General features: G+C 34.8%; 1 protein-coding gene across 1 annotated transcript in view; it reads right to left on the bottom strand.

Annotated features, from left to right (window-relative positions):
* Window positions 1-828: 828 nt before the first annotated feature.
* The window catches only part of LOC143036990 (putative cytochrome P450 49a1), a gene marked incomplete at its 5' end in the record, with an annotated part of 42,770 nt that continues 18,313 nt past the window's right edge, over window positions 829-25,285 (bottom strand). The window contains 2 exon segments of the mRNA XM_076205095.1: window positions 829-3,015; window positions 23,005-23,208. Coding sequence (XP_076061210.1) covers window positions 2,905-3,015; window positions 23,005-23,208 — 315 coding nt within the window.

The following is a 25,285-nucleotide window of genomic DNA, read 5'->3' as shown; positions in this document are numbered from 1 at the left end:
GAGGTGACGTTTAGTTAATATAACTCCCGAAAGAGGGTGTTGTAGTCAGGTGTTTGACACGAGTTTATGAACGGCCGCAACGGAATTTGTACCATACCTAAAGTGAAGCAACAAATCAACATAAAAATTCAAACTAGGATGCTGTGAACATGGGCAAATATCATGAATAATGATCATGTTTCATGGTGTTTAGGCCTATTTAAACATGAAAAATAAGATTCGATAGATACCTAACTATACCAAATATTTATATACGGTAGCCAATGCCACTGTATTCTTTCATGTCACCATGGCTGTTCTTCTTGTTCTCACGGAACGTCACGGAGAAGTGTGCCGTCCCGACTTTGTGACGGCCAACATCGTCACGTTGTTGTGAAAAAAATTACACACACAGCCGCAGAATTTTTATCATAGGCCATAGATAATGCGCACCACCGGATAACGCGCACCCCCCATATTTAGGCCCTTCCAATGGAAAAAAGTCGCGCACTATACGCCGGAAAATACGGTACTCTCATAAAAACTCTTGACAGCTCCTAGAAGCATTCCTCCTATCCCTAAAAGTAAGTGCCTCATAGAAAACTATATAATTTTAAATAAGATGAGTAACTTCCACTTATGAAAGGTAAAAGATTGTAAATATATATCATGAACAAAACCATATCACCATTTAAATCTACTGGATTTTTTGAGAGGATGTCCTGTTGAAATGTGTATTTACATGATGCCTAGATAATCTTCTAACAAGATAATCTAATAGGTGGACTATCCTTTCCTCTACATGGAAAAGACAAAACAGAGGAGGATTGAAGTTTTCTACTTAAAAAAAAAAAAATAAAAAAAAAAAATAAAAAAAATTAGGGAGTTTGTCTGATTGTATGTCTCTTCTCCATAATTGAAACCTTAGAAGTAGATACATAAAACTCAGCATGTGAATACACTTGTGCCCAGAAAAGTTTTTTAACTTTGTTCCATTGTGATAGCTTAAGGGAAAAAATTAATATCTTAACTTTGATCAAAATAGTCATTCCTTGATAGGAAATATGAAAGTGCTGTCATTTCTGAATGTATAGCTATCTCTTCCTCCCCAACTCTGCTTGGCTTGGTGGGTGATAGTCTTTGCACAATTCTCATGAGAAGGAAATACCATGTCTTATCACATGCATGCTTCATTTTGCATTTCTTAGACAAAAAGTGTAAAAAAATCACTTTGCTTCTTATATGTAAAGTTGAGGCCTCCCATAGGCTAATTTGTCTCCAATGCTTGCTACAGTAAGCTATGACTTTTGTATATATTAGTGATAAGGACTGTATTATCATTGTTACTGAAAGAAAAAATACAATACTGTATCAAAATAATGGCGACATTTATTGGTGCCAGCTGATCGATCATACCTAAATATGACTAAACACTCCTATCAATAGCCAGCAGGAAAGTACCTATAAATAAAAAACACTACTGAATAAAACATACATACTGACACATATACCAATGGCTTTTCCTCCCATTGACCACCCCTCCCTCCCTCTTTCCTTGGCTCCTCCTGGATGACAGGTCATCCTTGCATCTTGCCCACTGCCCAGGGTCAGAAACAATGTAGCAAGACACAGCACATCCACAGCAAGGCCGCTTCATTTAATCAGCGACCCTACCTCTCCATCCCCTCATGCAGAAAAAGAGAAAAAGGGGAGAAATCCGTTTGGGCTGTCAAAATATCATTCACACGTACTCCACACCCTTCCATGCATCACAGCATCATTAATACAGAACCATTCTCCACTTATTCCTATCTTCTGTTTTCTCCCTTCCTTCCTCAACAGGCATTTTCTTCTTTCCCAATACCCCTTTTACCCCATCCATCCATCTCATTCTTAGTCGCCACCTCATGTTCATTCCTTCCACCTCTGCCTTTTACACCTCTTTTACTAATCTTTCTTCACACATTCAGTGTAAAGACACTGAATAAAAACAATGGTAAAACAAACCTATACAACATGATATCAAGTCCACAGAGAAATATATCCATCATATGAAGTGGCTAAACAAGAAGGACTGGTTGTTTAAACATGGATAATAATAATATTAGTATTCAAACCACATTATTAATATAATTACAGCCCTGTTTTTACAATGTTTACTGTGAGTTTATTACTATAATCTTGTAGGATATTTCTGCTACAGCTAAAGTGGTTTTGTAATGCTTTGTAATGTACTGCTAACTTACTTTAAAAATTAAATGCAAAAAAAAAAAAAAAAAAAAAATCATCCTAAATATGCCCTGCTGAAATGGGGTGTATCTTATATGTCTGTGCATCCTATGTGCCATAAAAATGGTAGTTAATTCTTAGGAGATTGAAGGATATAGAACCTTTTGCACACTAAATGTAGCACAGGACTAAGTGTAATTCAATCAGGACTCTATAAATCTAGCATTAGAAAATAAGTGCAAAATATATAACCCCATACTCAAAATTATCACCTTCATGATATACCCTACAATCACTGAGGAGTCACGAGTACAGAAACAATAATAAATCCATGGAAAAAAATACTGTCTTACTGAATAGTCAGTGGCATCAACATAAAAAAGCTGTCTAAGTGAGTGGGTACTAGTGCCTTCGGGCAAAAATTAAGTGACAGGTGTGATAGAAAAAAGGCTGTACTTGGAGGTACATCAAAGATAATTTTTAACAAAATAAACAGAATGATGAACAAGATCAAGAAAGTTGAGCCAATCTCCAAGAAAATAGAAATATGTGACTCCACATCACCATAAAAATCTAAGATGGCGAGTTGTCCCAGGGGATTTAACTAACATAATGGAGTAATGTCATGGGGAATCCAACTCCATTACTGAGCCGAAAGGTCTTTCATTGAACTATCATTGAGCAACAGTCTTCCTCTTAGGGTCTGTCAACAAAAGTGAATTTTAGTGGTTCTGATGGCACAAAGACCAGTCTGGTGACAACACCAATGTCTTTGTGGTAGTATTTAACAGTATACCGCTGAAGAATCTGCAAAAGACAAAATATTTGAACAGTGTATATTTAGCTACAATAATATTGACAATATGAGTTAAAAAAAATTGCAGCATTGCATAAAAAAAAACAGGAAGGCATGGGACTGTATGTTTATATATATATATACATATATATATATATATATATATATATATGTATATATATATGTATATATATGTACCAAAATGTGCATCCCATCAATTTATTGCAAAAGTAGTAACACCTAGACAGATATTGTAAATCAACTTCATGTTATTCATTCAGATCTTGAATATGTAAGTGAACCTTTCCCTTTCAATGAAAATACATCCAAAGGTAGGGGAGAATGAGTAGGGGTTGTATACCTTCTGCATTTCTTTTGTATTTACCTAGTTGTATTTTACAGGAAGGGGAGCTATGCTTGTGGTGTCCCGTCTTCATATCTTGTTTTATCTAGACTGTTTTTAAATTCGAGTAACATTTTTGCACACACCACCTTTTCTTCTAGCTTGTTCTAAACGTCTATTACCTGTGGAGAAAGCTGTTCTTTTTTAGGTCTCTTCTATAACTGTCTTTTTTTATTTTCTTTATGTGTCCTCTTTATCTCTACTATCCCATTTTATCAGATCCTCTCTATCAATAGAGATGTAATGATAATGGAGGAGAAAATATCACGGTAGGATATAATGTCAGTGAAGGACAAAATATAATTTTAGGAAGGGATACCGGACAGAATGTCAATGAAGGCCAAAATATCATGATAGGATGTAATGACAGTGGAAGACAAAAGATCACGATGGGATGTAATTATAATGGAGGAAAAAATATCACGGTAGGATATAATGTCACTGGAGGACAAAATATAACTTTAGAAAGGGATGGCGGACATAATGTCTCTGAACGACAGGAGGCCGGCGTGAATCACGGTGACGTAGGGGGACAAAATGTACAAAAGAGATTGGATGACCGTGATCGACCAGATGTCCGTGATGGGGGAAATGTTAATTTTGATAGGAGAAATGTTAATGAGGCATTGGACGTCAATGAAGGACCAAATAATAATATAGAGCAAGGTATAAATGAAAAACAAAATGATAATGTAATATATGATATTGAAATTCAAAATGTGTCAAAAAGAAATAATCACGAGTTTCTTAAAACCATGTACTTTAATGCTCGTAGTATTAGAAACAAATTTCAAGAAATACAGGCGTATGTCAAAAGCGAAAATCTCGATATGATAGGAATAACTGAGACATGGTTAAATGGTACAGAGTTCGAAGCTGAATTTAATATTGCGGGATTTAAACACTTTCATCAGGATAGAAACCACAAGAAAGGTGGGGGTGTTCTATTGTACGTTAAAAACAATGTTCATGCTTGTGTTTTAGAGAAAGTGAAACAGGATGCATATGATAGGTTGTGGGTTGAGTTAACCCAAACAAATGGACAAAAAATGAATATAGGTGTAATATATAGGCCAAAGACATTATCATTAGCAGACGACAAACTGTTATTTCAAGAACTGTCTAGTTTCTGCGACTGGGATTTATTGATAATGGGTGATTTCAATTTTACTGACATTGATTGGATGACCCTTGAACATGGCCATATAGGTAGTTGCTTGTTTGATTTTCTTGGTGACAATTACTTAATTCAGCATGTAAAAGAGCCCACAAGATATGGAAACTTACTCGATCTTTTGATCACTAGCCGCGAAAGCATAGTAACTGATGTAGAAGTCGGTGAATCTGTTGCAAATAGCGATCACAACCTAGTTAGATTCAAACTCCTAAACAATTTTAGAATAGATACTTGTGTTTCTAAAATACCCGATTTCAGTAAAGCTCAGTTCATAGAACTACGTCAGGAGTTTCAGCTTACAGATTGGGAGGCAAAATTAAACGAAAGACCTGTAGATCTGATGTGGGAAATATTTCAAAATACGCTCACTAAGATGATTCAAACTTACATTCCTTTTAAGGACAGACGTCCCCCAAATCAGGCTCGCCCAAAGTGGCTCGACAAAGAAACTGAAAAAAGTATTGCTAAAAAGAGACAGGCTTATAAGAAATATAAGTGCTCGGGTGTATCTAATGACTATGAAAGTTATGTATCAATACAGAGAGATTTAAAAAAGACAATAAGGAAAAGAAAACGACAATACGAAATGAACATCGCTGATAAATCCAAAGAGAATCCCAAAGAATTCTATAGTTACATTAGAGATAAAAAGGTTGTTAGGAATCATATTGGTCCACTATTATCTGCTGACGGTCAACTTGAATATTCAAATGAAGGCATGTGTAATATCTTAAACAATTATTTTAGCTCGGTATTCGTAAACGAAACACCTCAAGGTGAATTCCAAACTGAAACCTGTGAAAAGTCTGGGGTAAACTTACTCACTACGGTAAATATAACAAAAGAAAAAATTAAAAGGTGTATAGACAAACTCAAAGTTAATAAAACACCAGGGCCTGATGGTTGGCATCCAAGAATCTTAAAGGAAATGAAAAATGAGATTGTTGTTCCATTAGAAATTATTTTCAAGAAATCCATCATATCCGGAGATGTCTCAAGAGAATGGAAGCTAGCTAACATTACTCCCATATTCAAAAAAGGTGACAAAAAGAAACCAAATAACTATAGGCCTATAAGTTTGACTTCAATCGTAGGAAAAATAATGGAAACTATCATCAGAGATGCTATTGAACATCATTTAGAAAGTAACCGTTTGATAAATGATAGCCAGCATGGTTTCAGACGGAAACGTTCTTGCGTGACTAACTTACTCGAATTCTACAACACAGTTATCTCGAATTATGACAAAAGAAACAATATAGATTTAGTATATCTAGACTTTGCAAAAGCTTTTGATACCGTCCCACACGAAAGACTACTTACTAAATTAGCTTTGCATGGAATAAGTGGTAGCCTATTAGGTTGGACTAGTAACTGGTTGAATGATCGAAAACAGAGAGTTGTTTTAAATGGAAAAACTTCTGAATGGAAAAGTGTTGCAAGTGGAGTTCCTCAGGGTTCCGTTCTTGGGCCACTTCTATTCATAGTATATATATAAATGATATAGACCATGGACTAAAATCTACTGTTTCCAAATTTGCTGATGATACAAAACTGTGCAGAGTGGCAAATGATCACTCAAACCAATTAGATATTCAAGAAGATTTAGATAAATTACAGCAATGGTCTGAAAAGTGGCTAATGAAATTTAACACAAGTAAATGCAAGGTAATGCACATAGGTAAAAATAACAGTAAGTACGATTACAAGTTATTTGGAAATTCGTTAACAAAAGTGGATAGTGAAAAAGATCTCGGCGTAATTATCAGTAACGATCTCAAATCATCCAAGCAGTGTATTTCAGCCTCTGAGAAAGCGAATAAGATTCTAGGACTGATTGCGCAATCTTTTGATTTCAAAAGTCCATCACTCATTAACAAGCTATATAAATTGTTAGTTCGTCCACATTTGGAATATGCTGTTTCCGTATGGTCACCGAATCTCATTAAAGACATTGACAGACTGGAAAGAGTACAACGGCGAGCCACAAAACTGATTCCAAATATCAAAAATAAATCATACGAAAATCGACTAAAACATATGAATCTGTTTTCCCTAAAAAAGCGTAGACTCAGAGGTGACTTGATACAGGTCTTTAAAATTCTAAAGGGAATTGACATCAAAAGTGACCAAATTTTTACATTGAATGAGAATCAGACAAGAAACAATGGTCTCAAACTGTCCAGAAATAGATTCAATTTGGAAGTAGGTAGAAACAACTTTGCTAACCGTGTAGTTAATGAATGGAATAAACTTCCTGCACAGGTAGTGCAATGTAGTTCAGTTCAAAGCTTTAAGAATCATTTAGATAAATACCTAAGTAAGATGCTGTAATGATTATAATTTATCTTATATTATTTGTTTTTGTTTTGTTATCATTTGTCTGTCTGTGATTTTTATTTATTATTAGTTATATGTCAATTTATTATTATTTACTATTTACCTGTTTGTTTATTATTTAACTATACCTATGCATTTATTTATGTATTTTATTTGTTATTTACATTATCATAGTTTTTATTTATTATTTTATTATTAATATGATTTTTTTTTTCGCATCCGACCTAGATATGGATCAAAAGGTTTCCTGTCGGTATGCTCCGCCTTTGTAATCCTTTGTAAATAGTTTCTATGCCTTTCATGATTCTATGAATAGTTATCAAGTCTCCTCTCTCTCTTCTTTGCTCTAATGTCTGTAGCTCAAGTTTTGCTAGTCTCTCTTCGTATGATAATTTTGGGAGCTTTGGTGCCAATTTTGTAATTGTTCTTTGTATTCTTTCAAGTTCTGTTATACAATTTTTTGTACTTGGTGACCACATTGTCGCTGCGTACTCCAATCTTGGTCTTATCAAAGTGACTAGTATTTTCTTCACCATTTCTTCGTCCAGGTATGTAAATGCCACTTTGATTATTCTTATGAAATTATCAGTTTCTCAAAAAAAAAAAAAGTATTATATGTTTCTCAGGGGACATATTATTCATAATAATGGCTACCAGGTCCTACTCATTTTCTTCTTTTTTTTTTAATTTCTTCTCCCAATTTATATGATCCCACTATTCTTTTTTTACTTTTTCCAAATTCCATTATACTACACTTCTTAGTATTGAATTCCATCTCCCACTTCCCACTCCATTCCCATATCTTATTGAGATCACTCTGCAGCGACTCACAATCTTCTACAGTGTTCACTTTTTTCAACAATTTTGCATTGTCCACAAAGAAGGTCATATAACTTTCAATTCCTTTATCCATATCATTAATATATATAGCAAACATTATTGGAGCCAGAACTGTTCCTTGTGGAACTTCACTAATCACTTCATCCCAATTAGAATGTTTGTCTCTTATCACCACTCTCATTTTTCTTTCATGCAAGAAATCATTCATCCACTTCAGCAGTTTGCACTGTATTCCTCCTGCAGTTTCTGTTTTCTTTGACAATTTCTTATGTGGCACCTTATCAAAAAAAAAATTCAGGTCTAGAAATGCACAATCAGCCCATCTATCTCTTTGTTGTATTACATCTATTAGCCTTGAATAGAATCACATTAAGTTTGTGACGCATGATCGTCCTTGTCTAAATCCAAATTGCCTTGGGGTGTGTTGTTTTTTTCCAAATGCCTTACCCATCTAGTTTTGATCATTCTTTCACAAATTTTAGCTATCGTACTTATAAGAGAGATCGGTCTATAGATAGTTGGGTCTTCCTTGTTTCCCCCTTTATATATTAGTACTATATTTGCACTTCTCCAATCTTCTGGAACTTTTCCTTCTTTCAAAGAACTGCTTATTAGACTATGTATTTTGTCTGTTAATTCGTTCCTGCATTCTCTCAAAATCCAGTTTGCCATTTCATCTAGTCCATGCGATTTTCTAACACTGAGATTACTCAAGTGATTCATTATTTCATTTCTTGATACTTCTATCTCTTTCATAGGGGACTTTCTCCTCACATTCAATATCTCTAGGTTGTATGTTCTCCCTCATAAACACTGATTTAAAATGCTTGTTTATAATTTCTGCTGTTTCTATATCCTCTGTGTATTCAACTCCTCCTTGTAGTAGTTTCTCTAATTATTGTTTATTTTACAGTATTTTGTTTACAAATCTGTAAAATAGTTTTGCTTGATCTTTACATTTTTCTATGACATTTTTTTTCTTCGTATTTCCTCTTTTCTTCTCTGCATACTTGTACATTTTATTTCTATAACTAGTATATATTTTCCATTTTTCATGTCTTTTGTCTTTTTTCCATTTTATCCAAGCTTTATCCCTTTTGTCTTTTAACTCCCTAAATCTTTTGTTGTACCAACACTTTACATATCCTTTTTCTTGGAACATACTTTTCCACTCCTTTATAAATTCTTGTCAAAATATTCCATTTCTCTTCTACTGTTGTTCCCTCCTGTATCCTTTCCCAGTCTGCTTTTTGAAAGAATTCTCTTATTTTATCATTTCTTTTCCACACATCAATCTTCCCTTTCTATATTGTTCGTTTTTTCCATGTATTTTTCCTCATTTAGTTCCAGTTCAACCAATACGTGGTCACTTTTACTTATTGGTCTTATATTCAATCTTGTTCACTATTTCGGGTTCTGATGTGATTATTAGGTCCAGACTCGATGGTTCTTCCTCATTTCTATACCTAGTATTCTCTTGTATCCATTGCATCATTGTATGTTCTATAATCATATCAAGTAGTACATTTCCCCATAGGTTGTCTCCACCCTTCACTGTCATCTCTTCCCAGCAGATTTCTTTACAATTAAAGTCACCCATTATAACTATTCTTCCTCTATCTTCCATTATCTTATTTGGTGTTATCCTTGTGTCTTCTAACATATTTTTGGGTTCTCTCTCTTCCCACAAGGCTGTTTTAGGAGGCACATAATTTACCACAAACTTCCTGTTCTTCCCATCCCTGTCCTCCACTTCCACCATAATCATCTCTACTCTATTCTTTCCATATTCGACATTCCTCACATTCATATCCTTCTTAGTCAGGAACATAACTCCACCCCTTTTTTTACCGCTCTGTTTCTAATCCAAAAATTATATGTACTATGTCCTACACTGTTGGGTGGTAGTGGAGCTTTCAATTTTGTCTCTACAATTCCCATTATGTCCATTTCTTTTTCCTTCAGGTAATCATTCAGTTCATTCATGCCTGTTATTAAGCCATCTATATTTATGTAAGACACTTTTAATTGTCTGCTACTTCCATCGTGTTTTCTGTTTCCCTTTCGTTTTTCTCTGCTATGAACCATATCCTCACTTTCATATCCACTACTCTCCAATAGAATTTCCCTTTGTCTGACTTTGTTCTTTTTTTTTTCATCCTCTCTTTCCTCTTTGTTCATCTCTCTTTTTATTCATACCTGTTTATACTGATTACTTTTTGCTAGTTTTCCTGTTTTTTTCTAAGATATTCTATTCTGTCTTTTGTGACCTGAATTTAACCTTAATTGGTCTGGTCTTATATGTATTGTATTTCCCTATTCTATATATTTCTTCAATTTCTTTCCTTGTTTCTTGTTCATCCTATTGAACTATTTTTAATATCTTGTTTACCTTTTCCTTCTCTTTTACTCTTGTAGTCCTATTTGGATTATGCTTATCTTCCATCCCTAACATAATTATATATTTCTTTTTATTCGCTAAGTCTTTTACTATATTCTCCTTCTCCCTCATCACTTTATTAACTGTGTCCATAGTTTATTCTTTCATCTGTTGTGTTACTATATCTCTAAATTCAATTTTGTTGTTCTCTTGGAATTTTCTCTAACGCTGTACCTCTTTTGCTATGGACTCTTTATTCTTCTTCTTTAATTCCTCATTCTCATCTTTTATTTCTTTTAACTTTTTTTAATCCTTCTATTTCTTTATTTAGGATTTGGTTCTCCTTCTTTAGTTCTTTCAATTTATCAACTATTTGTGTAATCCATGTAAGTTGACAGAACCTAACTTCCCACTATTCGTTCATTTTCTCTAGTTTTTCCTCAAGACTTGCTAATCAGGGGAGGTTGTCATCCCCTCATTAAATGCATGAAAATAATTACCTCCACTTTCTATTGTGTTGTTCTTATCTATATTTCTAATTTCAATGCCTTTACTGATATTTTCGACTTCACTTGCATCGTCTGCAGCCCTTTTGTTTACATTCCTTTTGACGCCCGGGGGAGCCTGTTCATCTCCTTTGTCATTTTCTTCCATTTTCCTCACTAATCTCTCCCCTTCTCCTTTTTCTTCACCTACCCACTACACCATGAGCTTATTTCGTTTTTTCCTGAGTTCCAATCGTCACTGTCTCTCTGCCCGTCATGTGTATTTATCTAGATGTACTTACGTAGTTGTATTTTACAGGAAGGGGAGCTATGTTCGTGGTGTCCCATCTTCATATCCCATTTTATCTAGACTGTTTTTAAATTCATGTATCGTTTTGGCACACACCACATTCTCAGCTGTTCTTTTTTAGGTCTCTTCTATAACGGTCTTTTTTATATCTCTACTATCCCATTTTATTAGATCCTCTATCAATAGTTTCTATGCCTCTCATGATTCTATGAATAGTTAACAAGTCTCCTCTCTCTCTTCTTTGCTCTAATGTCTGTGGCTCAAGTTTTGCTAGTCTCTCTTCATATGATAATTCTGAGTGTGTTGGTGCCAATTTTGTAATTGCTCTTTGTATTCTTTCAAGTTTTGTTATACATTTTTTTGTACTTGCTGACCACGTCATTGCTGCATACATACTCCAATCTTGGTCTTATCAAAGTGACTAGTATTTTCTTCACTATTTCTTCGTCCAGGTATGTAAATGCCCCTCTGATTGTTTTTATTAAATTATAAGTGGGAGGTGAACCAGCTGTTGTTTGCTGATGACACTGCGCTTGTGGCAGGATCGGAGGAGGGATTGAGGAAGCTGGTGACAGAGTTTGGGAGAGTATGTGATGGAAGAAAGCTAAAGATAAATGTGGGTAAAAGGTGATGAGATGTACAAGGGGTGAAAGTGGCAGTAGACTGGAAGTGAGCATTAAGGGAGAGCAACTGGAGGAAGTGGATAGTTTTAGACACTTGGGTGCAAATGTGGCAGGAAAAGGTGGAGTGAAGGTGGAGGTAGAATGTAGATTGAGAGAAGCGAATAAATGCCTTGGTGGATTGAAGAGTGCAATGAGGAATAGACATTTGGGAATGGATGCTAAGAGGAGACTGTATGAAGGAGTGATTGTGCCAACAGCACTGTATGGGGCAGAAACATGGAACATAAGAGAGGAAGAGAGAAGGAGTTTGAATGTGTTTGAGATGAGGTGTCTGAGAAGTATGATGGGGGTTACTAGACTAGATAGAGTGAGAAATGAGGAGGTGAGGAGAAGAACGGGGGTGGAGAGGGAGTTGGGAGATAGGGTTGATGAAAGAGTATTAGGATGGTTTGGACACATAGAAAGAATGAGTGAAGAAAGACTAGTAAAAGAGGTATGGAAGGCAAATGTGGAGGGAGTGAACATGAGGGGACGTCCTAGGATGAGGTGGATGGATGGGGTGAAGGGGGCTTTGGGGAAGAGGGGAATGTCTGTTGAGGAAGGACGGGAGAGGACAGAAGATGGGTGAATGGAGAATGGTTGTATATGGATGATGTTGTGAGTGAGGGGGTGAGGTAGTATGTGTGAGCAAAATTTGATGCAGCCCAAAGGGATTTCTCCCCGTCTTCTCCTTTTATGCATGGGGGGATGGAGGGGGGAGGTCGCCGATTTAATGAAGAGGCCTTGCTGTGGATGTGCTGTATCTTGCGACACTGCTTCTGACCCAGGGCAGTGGACAAGGTGCAAGGATGACCCGTCATCCAGGAGGTGCTAAGATGAGAGGGAGGGTGGAGGGGTGTGGAGTGTATTCAGGGATGGAATGTGTGGGAATTATTTTATTCCTTTTCCTTTTTGGCTACCTCCCTTGTAAGGGGGAAAAAGCCTTGGTATATGTATGTATTTATGTATAAGTTTCTCCAAAAATTTTGTTTATATGTTTCTCAGGGGACACATTATTCATAATAATGACTCCCAGGACCTCATTTTCTACTTTTTTAATTTCTTCCTCTCCCAATTTATATGATCCCACTATTCTTTCTTTGCTTCTTCCAAATTCCATTACACTAAACTTCTTAGTATTGAATTCCATCTCTCACTTCCTACACCATTCCCATACTTTACTGAGGTCACTCTGTAGCAACTCACTATCTTCTACAAAGTTCACTTTTTTCAACAATTTTGCATTGTCTGCAAAGAAGCTCATATAACTTTCAATTCCTTTATTCATATCAATCGTATATATAGCAAACATTATTGGAGCCAGAACTGTTCCTTGTGGAACTCCACTAATCACTTCATCCCAATTAGAATGTCTCTTATCACCACTCTCATTTTTCTTTCATGCAAGAAGTCTTCCCTCCACTTCAGTAGTTTGCCCTGTATTCCTCCTGCAGTTTCTATTTTTTTTTTAGCAATTTCTTATGTGGCACCTTATCAAAGGCTTTTTTCTGGTCTAAAAGTACTCAATCAGCCCATCCATCTCTTTCTTGTATTATATCTATTAGCCTTGAATAGAAACACATTAAGTTTGTGACGCATGATTGTCCTTGTCTGAATCCAAATTGCCTTGGATATAGTACGTTGTTATTATCTTTATTCTTCTTCTTTAATTCATTATTCTCATCTTTTACTTTTTTTAACTGTATTTTTTAATTCTTCTATTTCTTTAGTTAGGTTTTGATTCTCCTTCTTTAGTTCTTCCAATTTATCAACTCTTTGTGTAATCCATGTAAGTTGGCTGAACCTAACTTCCCATTTTCTCTGGTTTTTCCTCTAGACTTGCTAATCATGGGAGGTTGGCATCCCCTCCCTCATTAAATCAATGGAAATTATTATCTACTTTCTATTGTGTTGTTCTTATCTATATTTCTGATGATAGTGCCTTTATTGATATTTTCAACTTCACCTACATCGTCTGCAGCCCTCTTGTTGACATTTCTTCTGATGTCCGGGGGAGCCCATTCGTCTCCTTCCCCATTTCCTTCCATTTCCCTCAGTAATCCCTCCCTTTCTCCCTTTTCTTCACCTTTCCACTATAACACGAGCTTTCCCCTTCCCTAATAATACAACAAAGGTACTCCCTCGTCGTTGAGATCAACGAAACTTGAAGTTTTCCTGGAGTTCCAGACTTCGCTGTCACTTCGACCCATGTGTGTGTGTATTTACCGAGTTGTATTTACCTAGTTGTATTTTATGGGAAGGGGAGCTATGCTCGTAGTGTCCCGTCTTCATATCTAGTTTTATCTAGACTGTTTTTAAATTAATGTATCGTTTTTGCACACACCACATTCTCATCTAACTTGGTCCAAACATCTATGACCCTGTGGGGTCTCTTCTATAACTGTCTTTCTTGATTTTCTTTCCGTGTCCTCTTGTATCTCTACTATCCCATTTTATTAGATCCTCTCTATCAATAGTTTCAATGCCTCTCATGATTCTATAGATAGTTATCAAGTCTCCTTTCTCTCTTCTTTGCTCTAATGTCTGTAGCTCAAGTTTTGCTAGTCTCTCTTCATATGATAGTTCTGAGAGCGTTGGTGTCAATTTCGTAATTGCTCTTTGTATTCTTTCAAGTTCCTCCTCTAGATTTACTAGTCGGGGGAGGTTGTCATCTCCCTCATTAAATCCATAAAATCGGTAATCTTCTCTTTCCATTGAGTTCCTATTATCTATATTTCTGCTTCTGACACCTCTGCTCCCCTGTTCTTCCTCGTCTGTGAACTGCACAACTTTTGTTGACATCCTTTCTAACGTCTGGGGTCCGTTCGTCCCCTTCCTCATTTCCTTCCATTTTCCTCAGTAATCCCTACCTGTCTCCTTTTTCTTCATCTTTCCACTACACCATGAGCTTTCCCCTTCCCCAATAATACAGCAAAGGTATTCCCTCATAGTTGAGATTGACAAAACTTGAATTTTTCCTGGGATTCCAAACTTGTCTGTCACTTCAACCAACCTGTGTATTTACCTAGTTGTATTTTACAGGAAGGTGAGCTATGCTTGTGGTGTCCCGTCTTTATATCTCATTTTATCTAAACTGTTTTTAAATTCATGAATTGTTTTTGCACACACCACTTTTTCGTTCAACTTCTTCCAGTTGTCTATTACTCTGTAGGGAAAGCTGTTCTTTTTCAGGTCCCTTCTATAACTGTCTTTCTTAGTTTTCTTTCTGTGTCCTCTTGTATTTCTACTATCCCATTTTTTTTAGATCCTCTCTATAAATAGTTTCTATGCCTTTCATGATTCTATAAATAGTTAACAAATCTCCTCTCTCTCTTCTTTGTTCTAATATCTGTAGTTCAAATTTTGTTAGTCTCTCTTCATGTGATAAATCTGTGAGTGTTGGTGCTAATTTTGTAATTGCTCTTTGTATTCTTTCAAGTTTGGTTATACATTTTTTTGTACTTTGTGACCACAATGTCACTGCATATTCCAATCTTGGTCTTATCAAGGTAACTAGTATTTTCTTCACCATTTCTTTGTCCATGTATTTTAAAGCCACTTTGATTGTTCTTATTAAATTATAAGTTTCTCCAAAAATTTTGTTTATATGCTTCTCAGGGGACATATTATTCATAACAATGACTCCCAGGTCCTTCTCATTTTCAACTTTTTTTATTTCTTCTCCCAATTTATATGACCCCACTAGTCTTTTTTTGCTTCTTCCAAATTCCATTATACTACACTTATTGATATTAAATTCCATCTCCCACTTCCTACTCCATTCCCATACTTTATTGAGATCACTCTGTAGTGATTCACAATCTTCTTCAGTGTTCACTTTTTTCAACAATTTGCATCATCCACAAAGAAGTTCATATAACTTTCAATTCCTTCATCCATATCATTAATATATATAGCAAACATTACTGGGGCCAGAACTGTTCCTTGTGGAACACCACTTATCACTTCATCCCAATTAGAGTGTTTGTCTCTTATCACCACTCATTTTTCTTTCATGCAAGAAGTCTTCCATCCACTTCAGTAGTTTGTCCTGTATTCCTCCTGCAGTTTCTAATTTCTTAAGCAATTTCTTATGTGGCACCTTATCAAAAGCTTTTTTTCTTGTGTTACATCTTGAATAGAAACATGTTAACTTTGTGACGCATGATTGTCCTTGTCTAAATCCAAATTGTCTTGGATTTAGTACGTTGCTTTTTTCCAAATGCTTTACCCATCTAGTTTTGATAATTCTTTCACAAATTTTAGCTATCGTACTTGTTAGTAGGGTCTTCCTTGTTTCCCCCTTTATATATAGGTACTATATTTGCTCTTTTCCAATCTTCTGGAACTTTTCCCTCTTTCAATGAACTGTTTATTAGGCTATGTATTTTGTCTGTTAGTTCATTCCTACATTCTTTCAAAATCCAGTTTGCCATTTCATCCAGTCCATGCGATTTTCTGACATTGAGATTACTCAAATGTTTCATGATTTCATTTCTTGATACTTCTATCTCTTTCATAGGGGGAACTCTCTCCTCCCATTCGATATCTCTAGGTTGTATGTTCTCCCTTGTAAACACCGATTTAAACTGCTTATTCATAATTTCTGCCATTTCTATTTCCTCTGTGTATTCGACTCATCCTTGTCGTAGTTTCTCTAATTCTTGTTTGTTTTTCAGTTTGTTGTTTACAAATCTGTAAAATAGTTTTGGTTGATCTTTACATTTTTCTATGATATCTTTTTCATATTTTATCTTTTCTTCTCTGTGCACTTGTACATATTCATTTCTATAACAAGTATATATTTTCAATTTTTCAGGTTTTTTGTCTTTTTTCCATTTTGTCCAAGCTTTATCCCTCTTGTCTTTTAACTCCCTACATCTTTTGTTGTACCAGCACTTTACATATCCTTTTTCTTGCTTTTGTCTTGGCACATACTTTTCCACTCCTTTATAAATGTTTGTCAAAATACTCCATTTCTCTTCTACTGTTGTATCCACCTTGTGTATTCTTTCATTTTGTCAAAGTTTATTTTTTTATACATCAATCTTCCCTTTCTATATTATTCGTTTTTTCATGTATTTTTCCTCATTTAGTTCCAGTTCAACCAATATGTGGTCACTTTTACTTATTGGTGTTTTATATTCGATCTTATCCACTATTTCAGGTTCTGGTGTGATTATTAGATCCAGTCTCGATGGTTCTTCCTCATTTCTATATCTAGTATTCTCTTGTATCCATTGCATCATTGTATGTTCAATAATCGTATCAAGTAATACATTTCCCCATAGGTCGTCTCCACCCTTCACTGTCATCTCTTCCCAGCAGATTTCTTTACAATTAAATTGCCCATTATAATTATTCGTCCTCTATCTTCCATTATCTTACTTAGTGATATCCTGGTGTCCTCTAACATATTTTTGTGTTTTCTCTCTTCCCACAAAGCCAATTTAGGAGGCACATAATTTACTACAAACTTCCTGGTCTTCTTATCCTTGTCCTCCACTTCCATCGTAATCATCTCTACACTATTCTTTCCATATGTGACATTTCTCACATTTATATCCTTCTTAATCAGGAACATAACTCCACCCCCTTGTTTTACCTCTCTGTTTGTAATGCACCATGTCCTACACTTCCTGTTATGTCCAGTTCTTTTTCTTCAAGTAATAATTTAGTTCGTTGAAGCCTGTTATTAAGCCATCTATATTTGTGTAAGACACTTTTAATTTTCTCCTACTTCCATCCTTGTTTTCTGTTTCCCTTCTGTTTTTCTCTGCTATGAATCATTTTCTCACTTTCATATTCACTACTCTCCAATAGAATTTCTCTTATTCTGTTTCTGTTCTTTTCTCGTTTTTTTCCTTAGCTTCTAGTCTTTTTTGTTTTATTATCCTCTCTTTCCTCTTTATTCATTTCTCTTTTTATCCATACCTGTTTAAACTGCTCACTGTCTGCTAGTTTCCCTGTTTTTTCTAGGATATTCTCTGTTGTCATTTGTGACCTGAATTTAACGTTAATTAGTCTGGTCTTATCAGTATTGTATTTCCCGAGCCTATACATATCTTTCATTTGTTTCCCTATTTCTTGTTGATCTTCGTGAACTACTTCTAATATACTATTTACTTTTTCCTTTTCCTCCTTTATTCTTGTAGTCCAATGTAGATTATACTTCTCTTCCATCCCTAATATAATTATACATTTCTTTTTATCTTCTAAGTCTCTTACTATATTCTCCTACACTCTCATCACTTTAATAACTGTGCCTTCAGTTTGTTCCTTCATCTGTTGTTTCACTATATCTCTAAATTCAATTTTGCTATTCTTCTGAACTTTTTTCCAACCACTTCTTTTGTTATGGACTCTTTATTCTCTTTATTATTCCTCTTTAATTCCTCATTCTCATCCTTTACTTCTTTTAACTGTCTTTATAATTCTTCTATTTCTTTAGTTAGATTTTGATTCACTTTTCTTAGTTCTTCCAGTTTATCAACTTTCTCTGCAACTAGAGTTAATTGGTCAAACATTCTTCATTCATTTTTTTTTTTTTCTTTTTTAGTTTCTCCTCTAGATTTACTAGTGGGGGGGAGGTTGTCCCCTCCTCTCTCTTTAATTCCATAAAAGCAGTTATCATCTCTTTCCATTGAGCTGCTATTATCTATATTTCTCCTCTTCACACCTCTGATTCCTTGTTGTTCGTTGGTATATTGTGCCCCCCATATGTTTACGCTTCTAAGATCCTCTCTATCAATAGTTTCTATGCCTTTCATGATTCTATAAATAGTTATCAATTCTCCTCTCTATTATTTGCTCTAATGTCTGTAGTTCAAGTTTTGCTAGTCTCTCTTCATATGATAGTTTTGAGAGTGTTGGAGCCAATTTTGTAATTGCTCTTTGTATTCTTTCAAGTTTTGTTATACATTTTTTTGTACTTGGTGATCACATCGTTGCTGCATATTCCAATCTTATCAAAGTGATTAGCATTTTCTTCACCATTTCTTCATCCAGGTATGTAAATGCCACTTTGATTGTTCTTATTAAATTATAAGTTTCTCTAAAAATCTTGTTTATATGTTTCTCAGGTGATATATTATTCATAATAATGACTCCCAGGTCCTTCTCATTTTCTACTATTTCTATTCCTTCTTCTCCCAATTTATATGATCCTACTATTCTTTTTTTGCTTTTTCCAAATTCCATTATACTACACTTCTTAGTATTGAACTCCATCTCCCACTTCCTACTCCATTCCATACTTTATTGAGATCACTCTGTTGTGATTCACAATCTTCTTCAGTGTTCACTTTTTTCAATAGTTTTGCATCATCCGCAAAGAAGCTCATATAACTTTCAATTCCTTTATCCATATCATTAATATATATAGCAAATATTATTGGGGCCAGAACTGTTCCTTGTGGAACACCACTTATCACTTCATCCCAATTTGAGTGTTTGTCTCTTATCACTACTCTCATTTTTCTTTCTTGCAAAAAGTCTTCCATCCACTTCAGTACTTTGTCCTGTATTCCATCTGTAGTTTCTAATTTCTTAAGCAACTTCTTATGTGGCACTTTGTCAAAAGCTTTTTTTAGGTCTAGAAATGCACAATCAGCCCATCCATCTCTTTCTTGTATTATATCTATTAGCCTTGAATGGAAACATATTAAGTTTGTGACGCATGATCGTCCTTGTCTGAATCCAAATTGTCTTGGATTTAGTACATTGTTTTTTCTAAATGCCTTACTTTTGACAATTCTTTCACAAATTTTTGGTATTGTGCTTGTTAGAGAGACTGGTCTATAGTTTGTAGGGTCTTCTTTGTTTCCCCCTTTATACATAGGCACTATATTTGCTCTTCAATCTTTTGGAACTTTTCCTTCTTTCAATGAACTGTTTATTATGCTATGTATTTTGTCTGTCAGTTCATTCCTGCATTCTCTCAAAATCCAGTTTGCTATTTCATCTGGTCCATGCGATTTTCTGACATCAAGATTATTCAAGTGTTTCATTATTTCATTCCTTGTTATTTCTATTTCTTTCATAGGGGGGACTTTCTCCTCCCATTCGATATCACTAGGTTGTATGTTCTCCCTTGTAAACACTGATTTAAAGTGCTTGTTCATAATTTCTGCCATTTCTATTTCCTCTGTGTATTCAACTCCTTGTCATAGTTTCTCTAAATCTTGTTTTTTTTTTCACTTTGTTATTTACAAATATGTAAAATAGTTTTGGTTGGTCTTTACATTTTTCTATGACATCTTTTTCGTATTTTCTTTTTTCTTATCTGCACATTTGTACATATTCATTTCTATAACTAGTATATATTTTCTATTTTTCAGGTCTTTTGTATTTTTCCATTTGGTCCAAGCTTTGTCTCTTTTTGTTGTACCAGCACTTTACATATTCTTTTTCTTGCTTTTGTCTTGGGACATACTTTTCCACTCCTTTATCAATTCTTGTCAAAATATTCCATTTCTCTTCCACTGTTGTTTGCTCTTGATATATTTTTTCCCAGTTTTCTTTTTGAAAGAATTCTCTTATTTTATCAAAATTTGTTTTTTCATAAATCAATCTTCCTTTTCTATATTGTTCATTTCTTTTTATGTATTTTTCCTCATTTAGTTCCATTTCAACCAATATGTGGTCACTTTTACTTATTGGTGTCTTATATTCAATCTTTTCCACTATTTCAGGTTCTGATGTGATTATTAGGTCCAGTCTCGATGGTTCTTCTTTATTTCTATACCTAGTGTTCTCTTGAATCCATTGCGTCATTGTGTGGTCAATAATCATATCAAGTAGTACATTTCTCCATGAGTCTTCTCCACCCTTCACTGTCATCTCTTCCCAGCAGATTTCTTTACAATTAAAGTCACCCATTATACAGTATTCTTCCTCCATCTTCCATTATCTTATTTAATGTAATCCTTGAGTCTTCTAACATACTTTTATGTTCTCTCTCATCCCACGAGGCTGTTTTTGGAGGCACATAGTTTATTACAAAATTTCTGCTTTTCCTATCTTTGTCTTCCACTTCCATCATAATAATCTCTACTCTATTTTCTACATATGTGACATTCTTCATATTTATATCCTTCTTAGCCAGGAACATAACTCCATCCCCTTGTTTTACCTCTATTTCTAATCCAACAATTATATGGATCATGTCCTACACTGTTGGGTGGTAGTGGAGCTTTCAATTTTGTCTCTACAATTCCCATTATGTCCGGTTCCTTTTATTTCAGGTAATCATTCAGTTCGTTCAAGCCTGTTATTAAGCCATGTATATTTGTATAAGACATTTTCAATTTTCTGCTACTTCCATCGTGTTTTCTGTTTCCCTTCCATTTTTCTCTACTATGTACCATTTTCTCACTTTCATATTCACTACTTTCCAATAGAACTTCTCTTTTTCTGTCTCTGTTGTTCTTTCGTTTTTTTCCTTAGCTTCTTGTGTTTTGCTTTCTCATCTTCTCTTTCCTCTTTGTTCATTTCTCTTTTTTATTCATATATATTTAGATTGTTCACTGTTTGCTAGTTTCCCTGTTTTTGCTAAGATATTCTCTGCTGGTGTTTGTGACCTGAATTTGATCTTAATTGGTCTGGTATTATCTGTATTGTATTTCCCTAGTCCATATATTTCTTCTATTTCTTTCCCTGTTTCTGCTCCATCTTCTTGAACTACTTCCAATATCTTATTTACTTTCTCCTTCTCCTTTATTCTTATAGTCCAATTTGTATTATATTTCTCTTCCATTCCCAATATAATTATACATTTCTTTTTATCCGCTAAGTCTCTTACTATATTCTCTTCCTCCCTCATCACTTTAATAATTGTGTCTAAATTTTTATCTTTCATCTGTCGTGCTACTATATCCTTAAATACAATTTTGTTATTCTCTTGGACTTTTTTCCAACCCTGTACTTCTTTTGCTATGGATTCTTTATTATCTTTATTATTCCTCTTTAATTCTTCATTCTCATCTTTTACTTCTTTTAACTGTCTTTTTAATTCTTCTATTTCCTTAGGGTTTGGTTCTCCTTCTTTAACTCTTCCAACTTATCAACTCTCTGTGCTATCCTTGTAAGTTGACTGAACCTACTCTCCCAATGTTCGGTCATTTTCTCTAGCTTTTCTTCTAGACTTGCTAATCGGGGGAGATTGCCATCCCCCCTCATTAAATCCATGGAAATTATTATTTTCACTTTCCATTGTGTTGTTCTTATCTATATTTCTAACTTTGATGCTGTTCTGATATTTTCGATTTCCCCTGTGTCGTCAGCAGACCTCTTGTTTATATTTTTTCTGCTGTCAGGGGGAGCCCGTTCATCTCCCTCCTCACTTCCTTCCATTTCCCTCAGTAATCCCTCCCCTTCTCCCCTTTCATTACCTTTCTACTACACCACGAGCTTTCCCCTTCCCTACTTATACAAAAAGGTACTTCATCGTAGTTGAAATCTATGAAAATTGTGGGGGTTTTTTTCTGGAGTTCCAATCTTTGCCGTCAATCCGACAATTGTGTGTGTGTTTGTGTAAGGAACAAGAGTTGTAAAGATATATATATATATATATATATATATATATATATATATATATATATATATATGTATGCAAAGAAATCACAAAACACATGTGATGAACTATTTTTGCAGAAACCACCGGGAAATTGAAAAAACAGATACGGAACATTTTCGTCTATTAAGACATTTTCAAAGGTACAGAAAAGCAATACAGAAAGAAACAATATATACATAAGAAGACAGAGGATTTTATTATTGACAAAATTGTATGTGATAATATGTTACATGGGATCTTTCCGAATATAGTATTAGAACGGGACAAGTGTCCAGTAGATTATTTGTCCACCAAAGGGATTGGTCATAATATTGACTGGAGAAATTCTAAAATAATTACTTCTTGTAATAATATTATAGAAGAAAGATTATTGAATCTTGTTTCATAAGAAGAAAAATTTTGGTAGTAACATGAACTTGAGTTTGGGTTTATTTAAATTGGACAATTTTATTATTGACAAAATTGTGTGTGATAATATGTAACATGGGACCTTTCCGAATATCCTCTGTCTTCTTATATATATATTGTTTCTTTCTGTATTGCTTTTCTGTACCTTTAAAAATGTCTTAATAGACGAAAATGTTCAGTATCTGTTTTTTCAATTTCCCGATGGGTTCTGCAAATATATATATATATATATATATATATATATATATATATATATATATATATATATATATATATATATATATATACTGTACTGTATACATTTATATATGAGGATAGGGAATAAAGAAAACATGAGTCTTGGTTGGTCTTGCAATATAACATAGCACAATCCCAAATTGTTAATCAGTATGACCTTACAAAAGTTGAACACAACCTACCCGGGTCAAAATAGTGTACAACTCCTGTTCTGCGATCCTCCGCCCAATACACATTCTCGTTCCATGCGAGAAGGGCAGGGAAGCGAAGGGGTGGATGGGACCCAGTGGTTGGTGACGTAGCCAACGTTCAGGCAGGAACTTGTCCGCATGCAAGAAGTATTTCTCACTCATGGATGCCACAAGATTAAATCCAAGAACATTCCACTGTAAAAAGAACATAAAACTATAAGTGCCAAAAACTATGTGGATTATTATTAACTACAATATATATGTACACACACACACACTCCACCGAACGGACGGCATAGAGGACGTTGTGAAGAAAAAGTGAAATTTTCGTGGCTCCCAAAGCAAAGGAAGTACCTATTGTATTTACGGGGTGGGGGGGAAATTGCTCGTGGTGTAGTGGGAAAGTGAGGAAAAAGGAGAAGGGGAGGGATTACTGAGGGAAATGGAAGGAAATGAGGAAGGAGAGGACTTGGCCCAGGCAAGCAGACACCATGTAAACAAAAGAGGTCCCGACCAATTTAGTGACGACGAAATGTCTAACAAAAATGTAAAGATTAGAAACATAGATAAGAACAATTCAATGGAAGGTGAGGATAATCATTTCCAAGGATTTAAAGAGGGGGAGGCGGATACCAACCTCCCCCGACTAGCAAAACTGGAGGAAAGGCTTGAACAAATGACTGAACATTGGGAGATTAGGTTCGGTAAAATGTCAAAACTTGCAGAAAAGGTTGAAAGATTGGAAGAACTAGAGAAGGTGAACAAAAACTTAACTGATGAAATAGAAGAACTAAAAAGACAGTTAAGAGAAGTAAAAGAGGAGAATAAAGAATTAAAAAGGAACAATAAAGAAACTATAGCAAAAGAGGCACAGGGGTGGAGGAAGATACAGGAAAATAGTAAAGTTGCATTTACTGATATAATTAAACAGCAAATGAAAGAACAAACTGAAGACTCAGTTATCAAAGTGATGAGACAGAAGGAGAATATTGTAAGAGACTTAGCAGACAAAAAGAAATGTATAATTATATTAGGAATGGAAGAGAAACATAACCCAGATAGAACCTCAAGAATCAAAGAGGAAAATGAAAAAGTAAGCAGTTTACTACAATTAGTTCAGGAAGATGAACCAGAAATAATTAAACAAATCGAAGAGAAGTTCAGACTCGGAAAGTATAGTACAGATAAGACCAGATCAATTAAGATTAAATTCAGGTCACAAACGACGGCAGAGAATATCTTATCCAAAACAGGGAAACTAGCAACAAGTGAACAATATAAAAAGGTATGGATAAAAAGGGAAATGAATAAAGAGGAAAGAGAGGAAGAAAAAAAGAAAAGACTTGAAGCTAAGGGAAAAAACGAGAACAGAACAGAGTCAGAAAAAGAGAGATTCTATTGGAGAGGAGTGAATATGAAACTAAGGAAATTCGACATACAAGAGAAAAACAAAAGGGAAACAGAGAACACAATGGAAGTGGCAGAAAACTAAGAGTGTCTTACACAAATATAGATGGATTAATAACAGGATTGAATGAGCTGAATGATTATTTGAAGGAAAAAGAACCGGACATAATGGGAATTGTAGAAACAAAATTAAAAGGTCCACTACCACCCAACAGTGTAGGACATGATGCATATAATTATTGGATTAGAAAAAGAGAGACAAAACAAGGGGGTGGACTTATGTTCCTGACTAAGAAAGATATAAACGTGAGGTGTGTCACATATGGAAAGAATACAGTAGAGATGATTATGATCGAAGTGGAAGACAGAGATAAGAAGAGCAGAAAGTTTGTGATAAATTATGTGCCTCCAAAAACAGCCTTGTGGGAAGAGAGTGAACATAAAAGTATGTTAGAGGACACAAGGATAACATTAAATAAGATAATGGAAGATGGAGGAAGAATAGTTATAATGGGCGACTTTAATTGCAAAGAAGTCTGCTGGGAAGAGATAACAGTAAAGGGTGGAGACGGCTCATGGGGAAATGTTCTACTCGAGATGATTATTGACCATACAATGACACAATGGATACAAGAGAACACTAGGTATACAAATGAAGAACCATCAAGACTAGACCTAATAATCACATCAGAACCTGAAATAGTGGAAAAGATTGAATATAAGACACCAATAAGTAAAAGTGACCACATATTGATTAAACTGGAACTAAATGAGGAGAAATACATGAAAAGAAATGAATAATATAGAAAAGGAAGAATGATGTATGAAAAACAAACTTTGATAAAATAAGAGAATTCTTTCAAAA

This window comes from Oratosquilla oratoria, chromosome 21, assembly GCF_046742065.1.
Source record: "Oratosquilla oratoria isolate Oo_2021 chromosome 21, ASM4674206v1, whole genome shotgun sequence".
In the NCBI taxonomy this organism is placed as follows: Eukaryota; Metazoa; Arthropoda; class Malacostraca; order Stomatopoda; family Squillidae; genus Oratosquilla; species Oratosquilla oratoria.
This window is presented reverse-complemented; position numbering and strand designations above follow the sequence as displayed.